The sequence below is a fragment of the Oncorhynchus masou genome, chromosome 10 (genome assembly GCF_036934945.1).
Source record: "Oncorhynchus masou masou isolate Uvic2021 chromosome 10, UVic_Omas_1.1, whole genome shotgun sequence".
Taxonomy (NCBI): domain Eukaryota; kingdom Metazoa; phylum Chordata; class Actinopteri; order Salmoniformes; family Salmonidae; genus Oncorhynchus; species Oncorhynchus masou.
In genome coordinates, this window is record NC_088221.1 from 24,850,105 (window position 1) to 24,868,111 (window position 18,007).

The following is an 18,007-nucleotide window of genomic DNA, read 5'->3' on the forward strand; positions in this document are numbered from 1 at the left end:
AGCAACCCGACACATGAATGGTCTCAGGATGCTTTACTGTTGGCATGACACAGGACTGATGGGAGCGCTCACATTGTCTTCTCCGGACAAGCTTTTTTCCGGATGCCCCAAACAATCGGAAAGGGGATCCATCAGAGACAATGACTTTACCCCAGTCCTCAGCAGTCCAATTCCTGTACCTTTTGCAGAATATCAGTCTGTCCTTTATGTTTTTCCTGAAGAGAAGTGGCTTCTTTGCTGCCCTTCTTGACACCAGGCCATCCTCCAAAAGTCTTTGCCTCACTGTGCGTGCAGATGAACTCACACCTGCCTGCTGCCATTCCTGAGCAAGCTCTGTGCTGGTGGTGCCCTGATCCCGCAGCTGAATCAACTTTAGGAGACGGGCACTTGCTGGACCTTCTTGGTGCCCCGAAGCCTTCTTCACAACAATTGAACCTCTCTCATTGAAGTTGTTGATGATCCAATAAATGGTTGATTTAGGTGCAATCTTACTGGCATCAATATCCTTGTCTGTGAAGCTCTTTTTGTGCAAAGCAATGATGACGGCACATGTTTCCTTGCAGGTAACCATGGTTGACAGAGGAAGAACAATGATTCCAAGCACCACCCTCCTTTTGAAGCTTCCAGTTTGTTATTCAAACTCAATCAGCATGACAGAGTGATCTCCAGCCTTGTCCTCGTCAACACTCACACCTGTGTTAACAAGAGAATCACTGACATGATGTCAGCTGGTCCTTTTGTGGCAGGGCTGAAATGCAGTGGAAATGTTTTTGTGGATTCAGTTCATTTGCATGGTAAATAGGGACTTTGCAATTGATTGCAATTCATCTGATCACTCTTCATAACATTCTGGAGTGCATACAAACTGAGGCAGCAGACTTTGGGGAAAATGTATATTTGTGTCATTCAACTTTTGGCCACGACTGTACAGCCATACAGTCAGAAAATGATTTCTTACACACACACTACCATGAAAATAGAGTTAGACCAGTTATAAATTTAGAACATAGGCTACGCTAATAACAATATACAGCAAATTGGCATGTGTTACCTAGAGTTGCTTTTTCAGTGTAACATTTCTAGAGTTAATTCGGGAGTTAAATCAACTCTGTATGTGTTAACTTAACAGTCAATGGTGTAAAATAACCCCAGTGTTGGTATTAATAGCCAGAATTAAACCAAAAACATGAACAGTAAGAAAAAGCAGAATATTGTTCAAGGACTGAGTTATGCATTAAGGAGAGAATGCTTTCCTGTGTGATAAATATTAATGAGACAGACAGACCACCATGACCCTCAAGCAGCTCTTCACAAACCCTTAAACCCTTGAGCATTACATTATACATCTCTGTGTCAACACAATGAAATTATCTGGTAAGATAGATCTGCTTCTCTGAAGCTGGATCTGCTGATGAATGGGGAAAAATCTGTGAGCTGAAATATATTTTATTTAGAATGAAAAACTCACTGATTTAAGGCCAAAGAAATTCTCTAAAGTCTGATAAATTTGTGCTGAAATAATGAGGCTGAGACACTGATGCTGGGATCTGCTATGTTTTCCATGGGATTCATGGAAAGACGAGGCAGGGTGACCCACATACCCACATTTAGGGTTCACACACAAGCACAAATGCGCATTGCGCACATGCCCACACTTACAGTACACACGCCCACACTTACAGTACACACGCCCACACTTACAGTACACACGCACATGCACACGTATGCACAAACACATAGGTGCGCACACACACAAAAGCACTACGTACACGTTAGTAGTGACACATACAAACACTATGGGCACACATGCATACACTAGCACACATATACAGTACTATCACACAAACACACGCACATAGAGGATAGTGTGCTATTGTTGTCTGTATCACTGTAGCACTGATTCTAATATCAGAGCTCTCTACACAACAGCCCTGTGCCCAGGGATGGACTGGGATCAGAAATCCGCTCGGGCATTTCTTAAACAACGGCCCATTTTATTCCCTCGAGGCCCCCACACAGGCCCGTTTTATTCCCTCGAGGCCCCCACACAGGCCCATTTTATTCCCTCGAGGCCCCCACACAGGCCTATTTTATTCCCTCGAGGCCCCCACACAGGCCCGTTTTATTCCCTCGAGGCCCCCACACAGGCCCGTTTTATTCCCTCGAGGCCCCCACACAGGCCCATTTTATTCCCTCGAGGCCCCCACACAGGCCCATTTTATTCCCTCGAGGCCCCCACACAGGCCCGTTTTATTCCCTCGAGGCCCCCACACAGGCCCATTTTATTCCCTCGAGGCCCCCACACAGGCCTATTTTATTCCTTGGGACCGACATTTTTAGCCAGATAATTATAATTTTGATTATTTTTAAAAAAACAAGTAACACTGGCCCACTAGGCTAAAACTGGAACAGTCCATCTGGCATTTGCCTGAAATGTCAGATGGCCAGTCCTTCCCTGCCTATGCCCAAAGGCTAAAAGCAGGGAAAATAAAAGTAGGAAGGGGAGAGAGAGAACTGGGGGAGTGGGAGGGGTTGAAATGCTCTTTGAAAAGTGTATTACATTTGATGGGACATAGACACAATCAATCTTAATGAGTTTTTATAGTTTTTATTTTGTTTTTAATTGTGTGTGTGCTCGTGTATGTGTGTAATAATGTACTGGATGTCTAAGTTATCTCCTGTTCACATTGATAGTTGGATTGTTTTTACTCTACACAACATATAATCTGGTTCTTCTGCTTCTTGTCAACTGGAGTATGGTCACTCTGACACTCCTGTGATGTGTAATAGGTAGATGGATGCAGCTTTCTCCTCTTGTACCTGCTGCAGTGAAACAAAATGTCTCCTGGGTGTCCACAGTCCATTCTCTCAGATAGTGAATGTAGTTTTAAACCACATAATAGAACCAACAATAACTCCATACCCTTGGCTCAAAATCACACTGCAATGGGCCCTGGGCCCTGCTGATAGATGATACGTATGTAGTGGGTGAGTAGTCTGACGCTAACAAGGCTGCCTTGCGTCACCCTGGCAGATGCTACACATTGGGAGTGGAGGAGGTGACCCGCCTGTAAATGACTGAGCCCTTCGAAAACAGCTACATAAATCCAATTCATCAGCAGGAATCACCTGCTAGTCACCCAGTTATTGGCACAGTCCTTTCCCTCTCTGACGTAAATGTAGTCGGAACCCACATGATGAAACAAGAGACACCGGATACTTCGCTTCTATATTCTGAATTCTGTTAGCATAGATCCCCATTCAAGAAGTCACACATGTTCTGGTGACTCATTCCTTTCTGCCTACCCACAGTGGAATGGGCGCTATTGATAAACCATTAGTCAGACCATGAACTCTAGCCTTGTACCGCATAATGCAGAAAAAGGTAGGAAACTCCCTCCACTGCTACTCCCAAGCTACACCAAGAAATCTCAGTATTTATTTTATGTCTTGACCCGGAGTATTCAGATCTGGGCCTACAGGTCTGCAGCATTGCTCTGCTGGTTTCTATCCTTCCCCTCTTGTAAGGAACTGATTTAGACCTGGAACAATAGATTAGTGGAAAAATCAATGACATGAATCAATTAGTTAACCATTCACAGCAAATTGGCCTGTTACCTAGTGTTGATTTTTCAGTATAACATTTCTAGTGTTGATGCAGGTGTTAAATTGGTGTTAATAACTAGTATTAAACCAAAACCACGCTCATCATCACAATTCCTAGCATGTTAAGTGCAGGTTGTTTTTTAGAATTGTTTGTTTCAATATCTATGTATCTATGCATGTACGTTAATTTACGTTAAATTATGCTACTCAAATATAAATAACATTTTTTATAACTAACCTAATCTGTTACTTGTATTTATTGCTCCCTTTACTGAAATGGTTGTTCAAGTTTAGATGCTTTACGTAGTATCATATCTTACCCTTCCCAATCCAGCAATCATTCGGAATGCATGTTGTGGGTGAATGAACATTCAAAACATTCAAACATTCAAACATCCACTCTGGCTGGATTCCAATAGGAATTGCACGACACTTAGCAAGCCAGCATAATGTGACATACAGTATATGTCTGAATTTGCCTGTAAACCATGAGTTTCAGCACACCTCAAAGTAAGAAATATGTTGTATTATATTAAATAATAACAAATTGTCTAATCACATATTTGCTTAAGATCTTACTTGGTAAAGGCCACATGACTGAATGAATGATAGATAAATGCAACACACATTTCTCTGTCACTAACAAATACAGTTAAGGTTATTCTGGGAAATATGCAAATAAGGCTTTACACTTTGTTAATTTAATGCTGAAAAGTGTGGACCCATATAGACACTGGACCAGTGTTAAATGTAACACTCTCCGTGTTGATTTAACACTGGAGAATTTGCTGTGTTGGAGACAGAAGTTCGAGAAACAGAATCACGATAAAGTTGAAGATAATAGAAGAGTTGCAAAAGCAACAGCACTTCGGACTCAAGTGTCAGATTTAAAAGCACTTGCCATAGCTCCGGCCTTATCGGTTGAGTGCAGATTAGGGGTGTGCCGAGTACTCGGAAAAAATTAGTATTGTAACGGATATGGTGAATTTTCAGAATACAATTATGACACATATTTTTTGTAGTTCTCCGCGATAAGAAAAAAGTAATTTTCAGCTGCCAGCACACATCTCTATTGCACTCAAACAGTGTGAAGCGCTGTGTGTTCTAACAACTATTGTTTAGTTATTGTGTCAGTAAAGAAACGGTCGGGGTAGCGGTTGAGCCTGCTGCAATGATTGGATTAGAACAAACCGCTCTCCCTCTGCTCTCATTTCCCCAAACAGACACGAGCGGAGTTGTTTCACTCACTCGTATAGGGGCAGAAGTCTCCCCTTCTCCAAATATTGTGTATAAATCAGAATCCGTAACTAGTCATTGTTGTTAAATTTAGTTATTTCCGGGCGACTTTGCTGAGGCCATATGGTTGTTTTTGTCTGTCTACTTGGTGTTGTTTAGTAGGTTACTTTGTCTGTCCATATAATTAGTCCATTGCTGATGACGTCTGTCGTTATTTCGTGATCCAAGCCCATGCTCGCTTGTTATTATTATTTGTTCTCGTCCAGGCATGTTTACCGAGCGACAGATCATTAGAAAATAAAATGACAAATGTAGATTGTTTATTTTAATTGTGCAAATGTTATGGCATAAGTGTCGGGAGAGAAGTTATGCTCCTCTCAAACGTGAAACAGCATGGGGCAAGCGAATTAGCCTACCTTCATCTAAATCTGTGTCTGGAATAAATACAGGCAGTAGTATCAGCCTATTTCGTTGATAAATGAATTGGACTAAGTAAGTAAATCATGTGCATCTTTATCTGTCGGGATTGTTTACCTTTGAACAGGGTGTGAAGGAACATAAGTCACTATGAGTGATAGCGCAGTAAAAGGCACTTGAGGTATAGGCTTTATCTGCATTTAAAGCACATTTTGGGGTTTTACGATCACAAGTAAATCCGATTACGAGTATCAAGTGTTATAAAATGGATGAGTATGAAGAGTTCAGCACACCGTATCCAAACCGGTGCGCCATCGCGCGCAAGTTGATTTTGTCCCCCCCACACCAAACACGATCATGACAAGCAGGTTAAAATATCAAAACAAACTCTGAGCCAATTATATTAATTCGGGGACAGGTCGAAAAGCATTAAAACTTTATGTCAATTTAGCGAGGAAGCTTGCTGTTGCTATCTAACTTGTCCTGGGATATTAAAATTGAGTTGTTATTTTACCTGAAATGCACAAGGTCCTCTACTCCAACAATTAATCCACACATAAAACGGTCAACCAAATCATTTCTTGTCATCTCTCCTCCTTCCAGGCTTTTTCTTCTTTGGACTTTAAATGGTGATTGTCATCTAAACTTTCATTGTATTACCACAACAATCAACGAACTCAGTTGCCTTTCAATCGTCCACGTGGGTATAACCAATGAGGAGATGGCACGTGGGTATCTACTTCTATGAACATGAGAAGATGGGAGAGGCAGAACTTTCACCGTGATCAGCGTCACAATTAGAACTGACTCCTATTTTAGCACTTGGCAACGCAGACGCTCGTTGTCGGAATAATTGAATAACTTTTAAATTGATTTTGCAACACTCGTGCACGCAACGCGAGCGGTGTAGTCAGCATGTTAGTGCAGAGTGCGTTAAAGGCTGAATTTTGGACATTCCTGGATGTTGTATTTGCTATTAGTGTGTTCACGGTTTAGCAGTGTGCTGAAGGAGGGCTCCCACTCCCACACAACACAACACCTGCTTTTGTGACATTTAGGAGTCCGACGTAAAGAGACAGGTACTGTAGACACAGTAGTGCGACACAATAGCAGAATTAATGGCACGAGGTCAAATCAAATTAATTCATGTATTGAGTCAACAGACATCGTTGTTCTTCTAGGCTGCTTACTTGAGTCACATTTTATACGCTATAGAATTCTATGGCTGCCAGGTTGTGAAGTAGTCAGGATATTGGCTGGTATTGCAGGTGGAGTGTCTTACTGTAGATTACATAATGTATGTTTGTGTGAGTGCATGTTTGTGTGTGTATCAGTGTGTGTGTGTGTGTGTGTGTGTGTGTGTGTGTGTGTGTGTGTGTGTGTGTGTGTGTGTGTGTGTGTGTGTGTGTGTGTGTGTGTGTGTGTGTGTGTAATTATGTTTATCAGTGGGCGTACGTGTGCGTGTACTCATGCTAATCTGTGTGTATAATATATTAGCACACTGAGGCAGTGATGGGGTAAAAGAACGTGTATCTGATATCATGGGTCAAGTGCAAGTACAGATGATCACATGTACATACATGACAGTGTGTGTGTTGTGAAGTCTGAGCATAAACTCATACAGAGCAGGCGTGTAATTAAGTGATAATGCCCTTGAACAGGGTCGGTAGTTATTTAGGCAGGTTACCTTGGTGTTCTTGGTCACAGGCACTATGGTGGTCTGCTTAAAACATGTTGGAATTACATACTCGGACAGGGAGAGTTTGAAAATGTCATTGAAGACATGTTTGTGTTATTTGCCTCGAAGCGAGCATAGAAGTCGTTTAGCTCGTTTGGTATGCTTGTGTCACTGGGCAGCTCTCGGCTGTGCTTCCCTTTGTCGTCTGTAATGGTTTGCAAGCCGTGCCACTTCTGATGAGCGTCAGAGCTGGTGTAGTATGATTTGATCTTAGTCCTGTATTGACGCTTTGCCTGTTTGATGGTTCGTCGGAGGGCATAGCGGGATTTCTTATAAGCTTCTGGGTTAGAGTCCCTCTCCATGAAAGCGTCAGCTCTAGCCTTTTGCTCAGTGCGGATGTTGCCTGTAATCCATGGCTTCTGGTTGGGGTATGTACATACAGTCACTGTGGAGGCGACGTCATCGATGCACTTATTGATGAAGCCAATGACTGATGTGGTGTACTCCTCAATGCCATCGGAGGAATTCCGGAACATATTCCAGTCTCTGCTAGCAAAACAGTCCTGCTTCATCTGACTACTTTTTTATTGATCTAGCCACGGGTGCTTCCTGCTTTAATTTTTGCTTGTAAGCAGGAATCAGGAGGATATAATTATGGTCAGATTTGCCAAATGGAGGGCGAGGGAGAGCTTTGTATGCGTCTCTGTGTGTGGAGTAAAGGTGGTGGTCCAGAGTTTTTTTCCCCCTCTGGTTGCACATTTAACATGCGGATAGAAATTTGGTAAAACAGTTTTAAGTTCCTCTGCATTAAAGTCCCCGGCTATTAGGAGTGCCGCCTCTTGGTGAGCATTTTCTTGTTTGCTTATGGCGAATACAGCTAATTCAATGCTGTCTTAGTGCCAGGCTCTGACTGTGGTGGTATGTAAACAGCTACAAAAAATACAGATGAAAACTCTCTAGGTAGATAGTGTGGTCTACAGCTTATCATGAGATACTCTACCTCAGGCGAACAATAGCTCGAGACTTCCTTAGATATCGTGCACCAGCTGTTATTTACAAAAAGACATAGTCTGCCGCTCCTCGTCTCAACAGACGCCGCTGTTCTATCCTGGCGGAACATCAAATAACCAATAAGCTGTATGTTGATGTACGACTCCGTGAAGCATAAGATATTCTAGTTTTGAATGTCCCGTTGGTAGTTTAATCTTGCGTGTAGGTCATACATTTTATTCTCCAAAGATTACGTTTGCAAGCAGAATGTAAGGAAGTGGGGGTTTATTCGATCACCTACAAATCCTCAGAAGGCAGCCTGCCCTCTGGACCCTTTTTCTCCGTCTCCTCTTCACGCAAATCACGGGGATCTTGGCCTGTTACCGAGAAAGCAGTATATCATTCACATCGGGCTCATCATACTCATCAAAAGAAAAAAAAGGATTCTGCCAGTCCGTGGTGAGTAATTGCAGTCCTGATGTCCAGAAGTTATTTAAGGCCATAATAGATGGTAGCGGCAACGTTATGTACAAAACAAGTATAAAATAAGTTACAAACAACGCAAATAAACTAACCAAAAAACACAATCAGTTGGGGTCATGTAAAACGTCTGCCTTCTTCTCCTGCGCCAGTTCCATTGAAGGGAAATCTTAACGCTACAGCATACAATGACATTGTAGACAATTCTGTGCTTCCAACTTTGTGGCAACAGTTTGGGGAAGGCCCTTTCCTGTTTCAGCATGCCAATGACCCCGTGCACAAAGCGAGGTCCATACAGAAATGGTTGTTGAGATCAGTGTGGAAGAACTTGACTGGCCTGCACAGAGCCCTGACCTCAACCCCATCAAACACCTTTGGGATGAATTGAAACACAGACTGTGAGCCAGGCCTAATCACCCAACATCAGTGCCCAACCTCACTAATGCTCTTGTGGCTGAATGGAAGCAAGTCTCCGCAGCAATGTTCCAACATCTAGTGGAAATTGTACTGTATATCAGACCGTATACCCCGTGTATGACAAAACATTTATTTGTACTGCTTTAATTACGTTAGAAATAAGTCACCTCGGGAGTTTGTGCTATATGGCCAATGTGCCACGGTTAAGGGCTGTATCCAGGCACTCCACGTTGCATTGTGCTTAAGAACAGCCCTTAGCAGTGGTACATTGGCCATATACCACACACCCTCAGGACAAATTGCTTAACTATATTTGCTTGGCTTCCCCCTAAGTCAGAGAGAAACAAAAGCACTGTGCCATAAGTCCTGCCGTATAAGAGGGTGCACAGACTGCACACACACTGGTGTGCATACACACACACATACATACACACAAACATACACACACACACACTCTCACTCATCCATACACACCCTTCATCTCACAAAGTTGGAATAAATTGCACACATGTTTAAATACACAAGACATTGCAGATCTAATCTTGGCGGAAAACATTTCTGAGTAACTCAAAGAATTCATGATATGCTAACTCATGGTGTACACTGTGAAGTGTGTGTGTCCTCAGAATCCAGGAGAAATGCATCAGTTCATTGTACTGTTGGATTCTTAGATCGACTCACACCAAAGGTAAACCTCGTTGATGTTCAGTGTCTGTCGCTCAACCAAACAGCCATTTAGTGTCAGACTATTGATTCATCCATCAGTTGTTGTGGAGGAGCAGCGCAGTGCCACTTGATATGCTGATCACAAGCACCTCGGTGTCTGGGCTGAGACACACCTGCTGGAGGTGGCTGTGCATCTTCATTGCACACAAAAAAATGTGAGTTCCTCAAGGGTGCTTTCGGAAAGGGTGATGGTTCTATGTAGGCTTTGGCGGTATACCTATACGGTATATACCGTATGCCAAGGTATTTGGAAATAGCCACGTGATGCTTTTTCAAAACCGTCAGTACCGTTGAAAGAATTTATTTTTCAGTATATTTAAACATTTGTAGCTGTTTTTGAAATGAATACCTGCAGTCAACATACGTTAGGAGATAAAGCAGATCGCGGTCTTTATTTCACCATCTCATTATTTCACATTATGAAGCTTATGTAGTTACCCAGAACAGTTAAGCCAGTCCCGTGTTTGTCTGTAAACAGCACAACAGGAGAAAGCGGGAGCAGGTGAGTCCAGCTGTGTATTGAAAGGGTTCGCATTTGGGTTTTACTTAATTGAATCTTACATTTTACCAGAGAAAAATAGGCTGTCTACACCTGAGAAAAGTACCGGAGAAAAGTACTGCTGAGAGAATTTTATTTTTATTTATTTATTTCACCTTTATTTAACCAGGTAGGCGACCTGGCCAAGATAAAGAAAAGCAGTTCGACACATACAACAACACAGAGTTACACATGGAGTAAAACAAACAAACAGTTAATAATACAGTAGAAACAAGTCTATATACAATGTGAGCAAATGAGGTGAGATAAGGGAGGTAAAGGCAAAAAAAGGCCATGGTGGCAAAGTAAATACAATATAGCAAGTAAAACACTGGGATGATAGATTTGTAGTGGAAGAATGTGCAAAGTATAAATAAAATGGGGTGCAAAGGAGCAAAATAAATAAATACAATAAATACAGTCGGGAAAGAGGTAGTTGTTTGGGCTAAATTATAGATGGGCTATGTACAGGTGCAGTAATCTGTGAGCTGCTCTGACAGTTGGTGCTTAAAGCTAGTGAGGGAGATAAGTGTTTCCAGTTTCAGTGCTTTTTGTAGTTCATTCTAGTCATTGGCAGCAGAGAACTGGAAGGAGAGGCGGCCAAAGAAAGAATTGGTTTTGGAGGTGACCAGAGAGATATACCTGCTGGAGAATGCCAGAATGCCTGTTCGTGAATTGTCAATCCGGGTTTAGAAGTGCAACTGAAGCACAACATTTGTCTGATGCCAAGCAGAAATTACAATAAGAAGCATATTAGATCTGCGTTTACAAAACGCTGCAAGCTATTTCTGCATGTAATTTTTTTTTTGCGAGAAACACGCAGAATTCTAAGTTTAACTTGCTATCTAAGTGGCAGAATTAATAAGGTGATGGGGCATCATATTGTGTTAGCTTTCAGCTGTGTTTGAGAAGGCAAACCCTTTGGATTAGTTATTTGTACAGCTGCCACTGCTATCTTGATTTCCTTGTGTTTTTTCTCCTCTCCATTCTCAGCCCATCTGCTCCCCCCCTTGTTCCCCCGGGCAGAGCAGGCAGGCCCGCAAAACACCCTGAGGTCATTGTCCGCACCCCCGCATAAATCTAATTACCACATTGAAACATTTCCCATAAAAATCAGTCAGTTTAAGATAGAGATATGAATGGAAGCAAGTCCCCAGCAATGTTCCAACATCTTTTGGAAAGCCTTCCCAGAGGAGTGGATGTTGATATAGCAGCAAAAGGGGAACATACTCCATATTAATGCACAGGATTTTCGACGAGCAATGTGTCCACATACTTTTGGCAATACAGTGTACATACACGCACAATTTGATTTGATCCTTTTAATGCAACTGTGAGTGAGAGTGCCATTCCAGTTTATCTAATGTGTTGTGTTATATTATGTCATATAATATATGACTGTGGCCAGTGACAGTGTCTTGTGAAAGACTTTGTGTTAATTGAGAATGGTTGACTAAATCACTCAGTGGTTTGCAATTCTCTTCTTGGGAACCCCCAGCTGTTCCAGAGGTAGCTCACTTGATTAAACGTTTCAGTTAATGCAATAGTAATACCTATAGAATTTTAACAATATAATACGGCTGACCAGAATAAAAAAACACTCTACGGTTCATTAAAAGGATCTACAAAAGAACATTTCATATTAAGAAATGTTCTTTATTGCAGGGGTTCCTAAAGGTTTTCCCTCAGATGCCCCTTCCAGCATTGGGGAACACCCTGCGCACGTGCCACGTCTATTTCTATGGGCACAAGAACTGTTCATGATGCAAATTGTTCACACCCCTCTAGTTGGCAGAGACAGAAGACATTCTACGTTTTGCAACTTCTCTCTCTCTTGTTTGTTGTCTTCCATTCTCTCACTCTGTCCTTGGTTTCTCTTTTTTTATTCCCCATGTTATCTCTCCTCCATCTTTCCCCTCTCACACCCTCCTTTCAGTCTGTCTGCCCCCTGATTCATTCCTTTTTATTCCCCATGTTATCTCTCTTCCATCTTTCCCCTCTCACACCCTCCTTTCAGTCTGTCTGCCCCCTGATTCATTCCTTTTTATTCCCCATGTTATCTCTCCTCCATCTTTCCCCTCTCACACCCTCCTTTCAGTCTGTCTGCCCCCTGATTCATTCCTTTTTATTCCCCATGTTATCTCTCCTCCATCTTTCCCCTCTCACACCCTCCTTTCAGTCTGTCTGCCCCCTGATTCATTCCTTTTTATTCCCCATGTTATCTCTCCTCCATCTTTCCCCTTTCACACCCTCCTTTCAGTCTGTCTGCCCCCTGATTCATTCCTTTTTATTCCCCATGTTATCTCTCCTCCATCTTTCCCCTCTCACACCCTCCTTTCAGTCTGTCTGCCCCCTGATTCATTCCTTTTTATTCCCCATGTTATCTCTCCTCCATCTTTCCCCTCTCACACCCTCCTTTCAGTCTGTCTGCCCCCTGATTCATTTCTTTTTATTCCCCATGTTATCTCTCTTCCATCTTTCCCCTCTCACACCCTCCTTTCAGTCTGTCTGCCCCCTGATTAATTCCTTTTTATTCCCCATGTTATCTCTCCTCCATCTTTCCCCTCTCACACCCTCCTTTCAGTCTGTCTGCCCCCTGATTCATTCCTTTTTATTCCCCATGTTATCTCTCCTCCATCTTTCCCCTCTCACACCCTCCTTTCAGTCTGTCTGCCCCCTGATTCATTCCTTTTTATTCCCCATGTTATCTCTCCTCCATCTTTCCCCTCTCACACCCTCCTTTCAGTCTGTCTGCCCCCTGATTCATTCCTTTTTATTCCCCATGTTATCTCTCCTCCATCTTTCCCCTCTCACACCCTCCTTTCAGTCTGTCTGCCCCCTGATTCATTCCTCCACTTCTATCTACATCAATTTCACCGTCTTTTTCACCCTCAGTCCTTCCTCCTCTTCTCTGACCCGTCTGTCCTGTATTATTTTATTCCTCCATCACCTTCTCCATCTCTCTCTGTCAGCCACTTATAAACAGAACATCTGCCCTTGAAAAGCTGAATCATTAGAGGATAAATCTATGACACTTCAGTCACAATTATTCTCCGTTGTAATTCAGAGAACGATCAAAACCTAACATTTGAAACAAAATCATTATACCGTATTCCTTTCCGTATCTGTCTCCCCCCAGCAGGATAGAGGGTGCATATAGATTAGACAACAAACGTATGATGAATGTTGCTGAAACAAATTGGGAAAGGCAATCAGTTTCTTCTCAACTACAGACTCAACACAGATAGCACAGCTGCTGTATAGCCAAAAACATCTGAATACTTTTGCTTTTAGAACCAATCAAAGAAGACCATCCTCTGTGTGTGTGTGTGTGTGTGTGTGTGTGTGTGTGTGTGTGTGTGTGTGTGTGTGTGTGTGTGTGTGTGTGTGTCTTTGAAATAACAGCAGGACTCAGTGTTGACAGTGGCATGCAGTAATGAGCCAGTTAGCATTCCCATGGTGCACTGCAACAGGGGGATGGGCTGACATTTGCACCGTCGCTGAACGCCAAGTACCCAGTGGACTTATTATCAGTGGAGTGGACAGGTGCACGCAAATTAACACTTTGTGCGTGTGTCTGCGTGTGTGCATGGGGGCTTGAATGCATGTGTGTAGCCATTAGGGCCGTCTTAAATGAGTATAAGCCACTATTAGACTTATTTGGCAGGTGATTTGATAAGGTTAACTGGTATAGCGTGATTGCTGTATTAAGGTGATGGTGTGATAAGCCCGAGGTGTGAGGCATGGACTGACTGGGTGATGTGGGGATGGTCAGGGGCTGTCAGACTGTAGACGTTATTGTGGTAATCCTGCTGACAATCAACATCAACTGTCTGTTCATAAGAGATTCAACACTGTGGCAATGTGATTAGACCAGCAGATGAACTATGAGCTCAATAGGAAGTGAGACCAGACTCTTAACATCAAGGGTCAGCCACAGTCTCTCACTTCAGAGATATTCCCTAACAACAGTTTGTGCTGTGTTGTGTTTTGCACAGGATCAGACTGGCTGTGGACAAGTCTCTGGGGATAGAGTAACTGCTGTGTGATTCGAGGTTTGTATTAGACGCTAGAGAGAAACAAGATAAGGAGAAGAACACAGCGAAACCTTGGGGAACGTGGAGAACGTCTTGCTTCACACATAGAAACCATGATAATGCTAACAAAACGTTAACGGAATCTTAACGGAACACTCAGCGAGGTCATGTAGCTGCACTCGGAACGCCCTGCATGTGACCACTCTTCCTGCATCGCCTCGGCTTCTCTGATTGGCTGGTTTCGAGAGTGACGGACCAATGGAGAAGAGTGCTGAGGAGCTGAACCTCTCGTTCCTGCTGGAGCATGAGAGAGAGATGATCCTCAGTGTCTTGCAGAAGGACGAGAAACTGAGGAAGAGAGAGGAGAAGAGGATACGGTGAGGGTAGAATAAGTCATCATTATCATCATTATACGATACACTACACTACAACAATACATCTACTACTACACCTTCATTGATGAAGTTGTTGATCAGTAGCAATTTTATCATGTCAGTCTTGATGTGGCCTTACTCAGTTATTTATTTTTTGATGCATGCCAGCAAAGCCACTACACAACACAACATTAAACAATACATTAATTGCACTATAACGGGGACAAACGGTGACAACAAAGTGTTAGGGCCTACCTAAAGATGTCCCAACAGCAGAGCTTTCTTTTCAGCACCTTGGAGTGAATCCTTACAACTGCTACACCTGGCAATCAGCAGAACCTGGTCTGCCAGCGAAACAGTTCATTCAGCCTCACTTATTGCCTTTTAAAAAAAAATAGCTGATATGGCTGACTTGCTTAAACAAATGTGGTTTCTACTGACAATTGAGATGTACAAACTATGGCATAAAGGAACAATGAGAGGATAAGAAGCAATCCGTAATTTCGATCAAGACATTAATGAGCGAGCTAAGACGGACATAGTCAATATAACTATTTGTTCAGCACTTTTGAAATGTACAGCAACAGAATTCAGAACATGAGCCGTTCTTACAGTATTCTCCCTGTACACCAAGTCAGAACCATATTATAAATAAAGAGGGCATATAAGCAGACAATGAAAGCTCTTACAATATTTGATGACATTTCTCTAAAATGTGCACCACCAAGTCAGAACAGTAGGCTAAGTTATGGGGGGAAAGGGAACAAATTATTAGGGTGAGGCACATGGGCTACTAACAGCTTACTACACAACATATATTTAGTATGACTTTCTTAGCTATGGTATACATATCTCCCTGGCATAATATATAATTTATGCAGCAGCGTACAATACATTTTTGGACCTTGTTCTGCTGTGCTCACTTAAACAGGAAGGTGGCATCAAAGTCTGACATTCTCTGGATTTATGGTGCTTTCATAACAACTGGGAACTTTGTTCTTCAGGACGGCACTCTAGAATGAGGCCTAAGTTCCCGACATGGAATTCCGAGTTGGATGACAGTTCAAAACTTATTTTCCCAGTCAGAGGGAAAATGAGTTCCCAGTTGTCTTGAACTCACTGAAGTCTGAGATTTCCCAGTTCAGAGTTTCCAGTTGTTTTGTACGCTGCGTAAGTCATGCTGGATTGTCATCATGGCCAATGTATTCAACCTTTTCTGTCTCATGGTGTTGCATGTGAATGTTTATCCTTTTAAGCTTGGAAAAGAGACCCTTAAACCCAGACTTGAACCACACACCGTCTCCACTGAATAACAGGCTAGTGATTGCATTGCAATACTTGCAGTTAGCCACTGATTCCTTCCAAACCACTCAGTTGAATTTGAGATTTCCAACTTGTGTAATGTTTATGTCCAATGGCCGATGAGCACCGATACATATTATCTATAATGTCTCTTGATGTGACAAGGATTGAAAAGGATTTGCAAGTACATTGTCGACTTGATTCATGATGGTGACTGCTTGTCTAGCTTACTAGCTAAGATTTTGAAAGTATGATGTTGACATGACCAGTCCAATCAAAGCTACGGTAGATATTACATGATTTGACTTCATTTTATCTGTGGACAATGAGCCTTTTTGGATGGGCATTTCTAATGTAAATTATATGTGACACGTATTAATGCAAAACAGGCAACAACAAAAAATATAAATATTTTTTTGTATTTTTTCCAGCTGAAACAGGTGGGGCTCACGTGTCCTGAATGACGGGTCGCCACTGATGATTATTTTTTAAATCGTAATCATAATTTTTCATACCGCTACAATCACAATACGACCACAACATCACAACTACTACAATCATGGTCATAATCATTAGTGCCAATGACAAACTTAAGTGTTCTTCCTCTGTTTCTCCCTGTTGTAGGAAGCTGAAGAATGAGCTGGTGGAGATCAGGCGTAAGGGTTCACGCTGCCCCCAGGAGGTTGGGGAGCGTCAATGTGCCCGCTGCCTGAAGGGCCTGGGCCTGATCTTCGACCGTGGGGAGCTCTGTGAGGAGTGCCTACAGCGTGTCTGCAGCGACTGCCGCATAATGCCCCCTAAAGGAAAGCAGTGGAAGTGCTCCATCTGCTCCAAAGTCTCGTGAGTCTGGGCAAAGGCATCAGGCCATGGTTTAGCACGAGTAACAGTTATGGCTTTGTGTGAGTTTTTTTTAATGAGCGACAGATGCCTCCTATTTGTTTTTAATCACTCTGCATTTGTCTTCATTTGCTCTGTGACATCCTTTTCAGGGCGTTTTGACATCACCTTTAGAGACGATTAAAGCCAGGGTTAAAGTTGGGAGGTTAATTTATTGTACAGGGGTCAGAGGTCAGTGGTTCTTGTCTGATGGTGTCTCTGGTTGACAGAGAGCTGAAGGTAGTGACCGGGGAGTGGTTCCTGGAGGAACGGTCCAAGCGGTTTGACCAGGGTGCGGTGCTCAGCAGTGACGTTGTTAAACAGTCTATCATGAGCAGCCCTGCTGGAAGCCCCCAGAGGAAGTCTCCTGCGCCAGGCGATACAATCCACACACCTGAGAGGCCAGACACGTCCAAATCAGGAAGAAGCGCCGTAAGGAACCTGGTGGATGGTGCCAAGAGGAAAGGGAAAGGGTGAGAAACACACACACACACACACACACGGTTGAGCTGGATTAATTGAAGTTGCAAAGGACAGATTGATTAAATTGCCAATGACACAGGAGAAGATCACTGCACAGATGTAATATGATGACTAGTCCACGACACAGGCAGGTGAGAATGCTCCAACATCAGAGAATGCGTTTCCCATTGCATTCTGACTGGTTGGGTTAGTAGGCTTCCAGGACACACCTGGCCCACTGGCCACTCAACAATGAGACAAATATTTATCACATTATCATATTGATATTTGATTAAGTAATCCAAAATGTAATCAGCATCTGGGCTGATTACAGCTACTTAATTTGTCTAATCTGATTACCGACCATTTCGAATCCCACTGTACCTTCTCCGCTATGCAATCTAGTTTCAGAGCTGGTCATGGGTGCACCTCAGCCACGCTCAAGGTCCTAAATGACATCGTAACCGCAATCGATAAGAGACATTACTGTGCAGCCGTATTCATCGACCTGGCCAAGGCTTTTGACTCTGTCAATCACCACATTCTTATTGGCAAACTCGACAGCCTTGGTTTCTCAAATGATTGCCTCGCCTGGTTCACCAACTACTTCTCTGATAGAGTTCAATGTGTCAAATCGGAGGGCCTGTTGTCCAGACCTCTGGCAGTCTCTATGGGGGTGCCACAGGGTTCAATCCTCGGGCCGACTCTTCTCTGTATACATCAATGATGTTGCTCTTGCTGCTGGTGATTCTCTGATCCACCTCTATGCAGACGACACCATTCTGGCCCCTCTTTGGACACTGTGTTAACTAACCTCCAGACGAGCTTCAATGCCATACAACTCTCCTTCTGTGGCCTCCAAATGCTC

The 18,007-nt window shown here is 43.0% G+C and overlaps 1 protein-coding gene across 3 annotated transcripts in view; it reads left to right on the top strand.

Moving 5' to 3' along the window:
- The window catches only part of LOC135547380 (synaptotagmin-like protein 5), a 67,979-nt gene that overhangs the window by 29,668 nt on the left and 20,304 nt on the right, over positions 1 to 18,007 (top strand). For 2 of the 3 annotated variants that reach the window (XM_064976361.1, XM_064976363.1), the window contains exons 2-4: positions 14,087 to 14,502; positions 16,426 to 16,641; positions 16,908 to 17,150. In XM_064976361.1, the coding sequence (XP_064832433.1) occupies positions 14,384 to 14,502; positions 16,426 to 16,641; positions 16,908 to 17,150 (578 nt within the window). In that variant the 5' untranslated portion in view covers positions 14,087 to 14,383. The remainder of the gene's footprint in view (positions 1 to 14,086; positions 14,503 to 16,425; positions 16,642 to 16,907; positions 17,151 to 18,007) is intronic. The other variant, XM_064976362.1, reaches the window with a different exon arrangement.